The following is a 6313-nucleotide window of genomic DNA, read 5'->3' as shown; positions in this document are numbered from 1 at the left end:
GGCACCTCACTTCCAGAAGATCCTGCTATACCAGTCCTGGGCATATACCCAGAAGATTCCCCAGCATGTAATAAGGATACATGTTCCACTATGTTCATAGCAGCCCTATTTATAATTGCTAGAAGCTGGATAGAACCCAGGTATCCCTCAACAGATGAGTGGATGCAAAAAATGTGGTATATATACACAATGGAGTACTATTCAGCCATTAGAAACAATGAATTCATGAAATTCTTAGGCAAATGGATGGAGCTGAAGAACATCATACTAAGTGAGGTAACCCAGACTCAAAAGATGAATCATGGTATGCACTCACTAATAAGTGGATATTAACCTAGAAAACTGGAATACCCAAAACATAATCCACACATCAAATGAGGTACAAGAAGAACGGAGAAGTGGCCCCTTGTTCTGCAAAGACTCAGTGAAGCAATATAGGTCAAAACCAGAACAGGGAAGTGGGAATGGTTGGGTGGGAAAACAGGGAGAGGAAGGGGACTGATGGGACTTTCGGGGAGTGGTGGTCTAGGAAAGGGTAAATCATTTGAAATGTAAATAAAAATATATCGAATAAAAAATCATTATTATTTTTTAATTCGATATAATTTATTTACATTTCAAATGATTTCCCCTTTTCTAGCCCCCCACTCCCCGAAAGTCCCTTAAGTCCCCTTCTCTTTCCCTGTCCTCCCACCCACCCCTTCCCACTTCCCTGTTCTGGTTTTGCCGAATACTGTTTCACTGAGTCTCTCCAGAACCAGGGGCCAGTCCTCCTGGCTTTCCTCACCTACACAGTGAACCACTGAGTATTTCCTTATAAATATCATGTCAATAATTTGTTCTTATTATATACTGTTATAGAGCCATTCAAAAATTCCTCTAGTGTGTGAACAAACAGGTAGTTTAAAACAATATAACATTGAAAGGCAGACTCTAGAGAATTTCCATGACTCAAAGAAGAATTCACATCTCTAACATTAAAACATGTGCTCATACAGCATTGACCAGAACTTCCTTTATTCTAAAGAGAGACTGGGAAGTCCTTGTTGTTCCTCAGCGACCCCTGCTGGTCGTGACATCCCTGTAGAGAAGTTTTTGTTCAGGTTCACACTAGATTTCTTTCTCTGTGTATCTGGCACAGAAGTACATGGCTGTGTCTTCACTTTGCAGACTGCTCATTTTTAAGAAAACTTGGCTCTTGTAGTTGTCCCAGGTGATGCTCAGTCGGGAACTAAGAAGTGAATTATAGTATGTGCTTCCACCAGGCCATACTCCTCCCAACCATTCCAGTCCTTTTCTTGGAGGCTTGCGAAACCAATGTACACCATAGCTGCTTAATGAGAACCCAGAGACAGTGCAGGTGAGGGACAGGGTCTGTGAGGGCTGTACCAGGTCAGGTCCTGACTCCTTCAGCTGCACTTGTGACAAGACACCTGGGGAAAAACAACATTACCATAAGTCATACATCCCATAATTGACATGTCTGGGTTCCTCTCCTAAAACTCTGAAACATACTGCTTGGAAATGTCACCAGGCAGAGGAGCAGCACCAGGACTGCCATCTCTGATGGAGGTTCTGATGAGAAGATCGGGCTTCTGAGGGAGGCCTGGGCTTATATCCTGAGCCTGAGGGCTGCTTTGCATTGGGGAGGAGGTTTTGAGGGGATATAAGGAAGCACTGGGCAAAGATTCTTGTTTCATCTTTATGTGCCCATGGTTGCCTTTTTTTAAAAGAGGAAATAAAGTTGAAAACTTTAGGAAGTTTTCTCTGGAACTGTTGGATTTCCAATTCAAAATAAACACAAGCCCCCTTGTGCAAGCCTTGGAAGCAAAATAAATAGAAATAAGATGGGTGTATGGATGTTTACAGTGAGTTCTTATTAAAATAAATAGGATATTTTATCTTAATTGCAATTGTATAACATTGCCAATTGCATTTGAGGATTTAGGATAAAATTAAAGATTTTTTTTATCAGAAATTCTTTTCTTGCTTTTTTTCTGTTTTTTTATTCTTGATTTTTCTTTTTCTTACTTTCTTTTTAATTTTTATATTTAATTTGTTGTGTTTTATAAAAAAAGCAAATGGAAGTCAGGGATATGTTTGATAGAGTGAGGTATGATGTGAGGGATGGGGTATTAGAAACAGAGAAAGGCAGAGAGAGAGACAGAGAGAGAGACAGAGAGACAGACAGAGAGACAGAGAGACAGAAGAGGGACAGAGAGACACACAGAGAGACAGAGAGAGACAGAGAAAGACAGAGAGACAGAGAGAGATGGAGACAGAGAGAGCCACAGAGAGAGTAAGGAATAGAGGCTGGCTATGAACATGTTAAGAGAGAGGGGGAAGGGAGGAATAGATAGAGATGCGAGAGAGAAGAAAGAGAGTAAGGGAGCAAAAGAGCAAGTGAATAAGAGATTGAGGAGGGGCACGCAGTCCCTGAGATGCGTCAGGCATACCTGGCTGTTGATGGATAAGTTTGAGGCAGAACATAGAAGAAATGCTGTCATTATTCCCTTCAGAACAGCATTTTTGGCACCTCCTTTACCAGGTAGTTTGAGACTACATAAACAAAATCACAGACAGTAAAGAGACTTGCACTGCAACTCATTTTCATGTAATCCACACATAAATTGACAGCCATAGATAACAGTAAGATTAATAAATATTATTTTCCTTATTTTAGTATACAAAAATGTGGAAGTAATAATTATTCAATAATGTACACATAACCTATATGATTCTTCCTTAGTGAATAGTGACTAAATTATTTTTAAGGTTTGTATTTATACCAGCTTTACATGTTAATATAATCTATATTATTATAAAAAGCACTTTCTTGAAGTGATCTTATTCTCAGCAGTTTTCAAGAAATATCTTGTAATGAAGCAGCTAACAGGAATTTGGTCGATTTCTTTCGAATTTATATCTTAGAGTAGATCCAAGATTCTAGGCTGAATATTTTACCTTCCTATTCAGGAACACTGAGCTGGAAAATGCTCTTTGTAACTCTCGATTTATGTCCATCTCTCTGTATCAATGTACTTTTATATATCTCTATTTGCCTCTTGTTTCAACTTGTATCACATAACAAACACGTTTCTGGATATGGCTGTGCATTGGTGAGTGAAAGGTTAGTTAGCTCTACATAATATGTAGTCAAAATCAGTAGCATGATACCAGATTTATTGTTATGTTAATTGGAGTAAGACATATGCCAGAGATCTCTGTTGACTGGAAGTAGAAGAGAGGGCAATCATGAACATGGGGAACCACGAGCCTTGAGGTGTTGATCACCATAATGAACAAGAAACAGTAGAGCTTCTCCCCATGACTTTTTAATGGAAAAACTAGGGAAGAGGGGTAAAGGACTGTAACAATCTGTTTGCTAGGACTAAGAGAATGTAGGTCTGTTACTTGGAACTGGAGTCCTTACTTGTAGATTTCTCAACTTTGAGTAGGTCTTCCCCAGTTTTGAAAAGGCTGAGCAGTTTTCCAAGATTAGCAGGCTAAGCAGACCTTGAACATTTGCCATGACAGGTCTTTTCAACCTGGACAGAGACATCTGCTGTGGCTGCAGTTTCAGGTTCCCACGGGAACTTCAATGTTTTGGCTGCCTGCATTGACCTGGCTGCTATGACATATATACTCCAGCTGATGAAGGGAATGGGTTTTGTGTTTTTTTCCTTTATATATGCAAAGCTTGTTATTAAACTTTGAGCCTTGATCAGAACATTTGTCTTGGCTTTACTCTTCTTTTGCCCTCCTAACTTATTTCCAGCCTCTTTTTCAAGTAAATCCAATTTGCCCATGACTGCTGATGGCTACAATTACATTTTTTGTGTCTTCATAATGTGAGTGGCATTGTGCATGGAGGACTCAACCCTAGGAATCCTTGCCCAGTGCTTCCTTTTATCCCCTCAAAACCTCCTGCCCAATTCAAAGCAGCCCTAAGGCTCAGGATATAAGCCCAGGCCTCACCCAGAAGCCCAATCTTCTCATCAGAATCTCCATCAGAGATGGCAGTCCTGGTGCTGCTCCTCTGCCTGGTGACATTTCCAAGCAGTATGTGTTTCAGAGTTTTAGGAGAGAAACTCAGGCATGTCAATTATGGGATGTATGACTTATGGTAATCTTGTTTTTCCCCAGGTGTCTTAACATAACAACATGAACAAATGGTTATTGTTACTGACAGTATAAGTGCTTTGTTTCCCTTTATCATGTTACACTGAGGGATAGGAGAATATTTTTCAGCCATTCTCAGTATCTCTCATCTTGAATTTGTCTAATATTCTCATTGTGGTTACAAAGAATTTGAGTGTCATAGTAAAAACACACATGTTTTATAATATATTGGGTAACTTGGTATAAGTCCACTTTTTCAACAAAAACAACAGAAAGCCAACATACACACAGAGGCTGAACAATACTCTACTCAATGATACCTTAGCCAAAGAAGAAATTTATGTCTTTGCTTATTTCTGAGATAATCTATGTGTCTATGCTATATTTAAATGCTTCCTGAGTTTCTCTATTCCATAATTTTCACCATGCCTGACCTCAAGCCGTGCCATAGACCAATAGTGATAAAAACCACTATGGTATTTGTACGGAGAAAGGCAGGCAGATCCATGAAATAGAATTGAAGAGCCAGAACTGAACCCACACACCTATGGTCACTTGAACTTTTACAAAGACCTCAAAGCCATCCAGTGGAAAAAAAGACAGCCTTTTCAACAAATGGTCCTGGTTCAACTGGAGGTCTGCATTTTTAAGAATGCAAATTGATCCATTCTTATCTCCTTGTATGAAGTACAAGGTATAGTGGATCAAGAACATCTACATAAAACCAGATGCACTTAATCTAATAGAAGAGAAAGTAAGTAAGACCCTCAAACATAGGGGCACAATAGAAAATTTCCTGAACAGAACACAAATGGTTTCTTCTCTAAGATCAACAATATATAAATGGGACCTCATATAATTACAAAGCTTCTGTAAGGCAAAGGACAGTGTCAAATGACAAAACTGCAATCTACACATTGGGAAAAGATGTTTTTTACAAACCCTACATCTGATAGAAGGTTAATATCCAAAATATAAAAACAACTTAAGTTAGACTTCAGAAAACCAAATAACCCTATTTAATATGGGTAAACCAAAATTTCCCAACTGAGGAATACATAATGGCCGAGAAGCACCTTAAAAAATGTTCAACCTCCTTAGTTATCAGAAAATCCAAATCAAAACTATCATGAGATTCTACCTCACACAAGTCAGAATGGTTAAAATAAAAAATTCAGGTGACAGAAGATGATGGTGAAGATGTGGAGAAAGAGAAACACTCCTTCATTTCTGGTGGGATTTCAAGCTTGTCCAGCACTCTGGAAATAAGTTTAGTGGTTCCTCAGAAAATTGGAAATAATTCAACCTGAGTACCCACTATATCACACTTGGGCATATACTGAAAAGATGCTCCAACATACAACAAGGGAATATGCTATTAGAAATAATGACTTGGAAGAATAAAGAATCAGGTGGCAGCAGCGGCAGTGGCAACTCCAGCTGAAAGGCCATCAGCAGTGGAACCGATGTGACTGGGTCCTGGCTGGTCCTGCGCCCGCTACCACTGACCATAGCTGGCCAGCTGGGCGGCAGATTTACAGCACCTCTCACTGCACTGAAGCTATATTAGAACTCTGCTTCCCACCAGTCAGTTATGAGAGACTCTCCACCATCTTGGCTCTCAGACGCCAGAGAGAACCAACAGCCAGAGGTATGCAGACTTAGCCCAAGGCCAACATCGAGGGTGTCTAAGCCCGACAGGCATTGGCCTGCACCCAGGCCCTGGGCTGTTTGGGGGACCATCAGTGTGCCAACCCGGCCAGGAGGTTATCTGCCCGGCAGTCTGTCCTGGAACTTGCGCCACCATTTTGGCTACAGGGCACCAGAGAGTTCTAGCAGGCAAAGCTGGCTAACACTCATAGCCTGAGGCTAACATAGCGGGGGGGGGGGTCTAAGCCTGACAGTAGTTGGACTGCACCCAGGCCCTGGGCTGTCCAATGGGCCATCTATGTACCAACACAGCCAGGAGGCTGTTAGCCATGCGGACTCTCCCAGCACCTTGGCTACCTGACAGAACCAATTAACAGTCATAGCCCAAGGCGAACATTGCTCAGGCCTAAGCCTGCCAGACTTTTGCCTAAACTCAGGGCCTGAGCAGATAGGCTAGCCTTGTATGCACCAACCCGGTTGGGAGTGCTGCTGTCTGGGAGAGAGAACTTGGCTGATTCCTGCAGAAAAGGTCCCCACGGCA

The 6313-nt window shown here is 41.2% G+C and overlaps 1 gene segment (V, D, J or C); it reads right to left on the bottom strand.

Annotated features, from left to right (window-relative positions):
• Positions 1-1095: 1095 nt before the first annotated feature.
• On the bottom strand, positions 1096-1591 carry LOC127686873 (Ig heavy chain V region MC101-like). The segment is given in 2 exon segments: positions 1096-1433; positions 1516-1591. Coding segments are annotated over 2 exon segments (369 nt in total).
• Positions 1592-6313: the final 4722 nt, after the last annotated feature.

Source organism: Apodemus sylvaticus, chromosome 6 (assembly GCF_947179515.1).
Source record: "Apodemus sylvaticus chromosome 6, mApoSyl1.1, whole genome shotgun sequence".
In the NCBI taxonomy this organism is placed as follows: Eukaryota; Metazoa; Chordata; class Mammalia; order Rodentia; family Muridae; genus Apodemus; species Apodemus sylvaticus.
The sequence above is the reverse complement of the archived record's forward strand: the minus strand, read 5'-3'. Positions and strand labels throughout refer to the sequence as shown.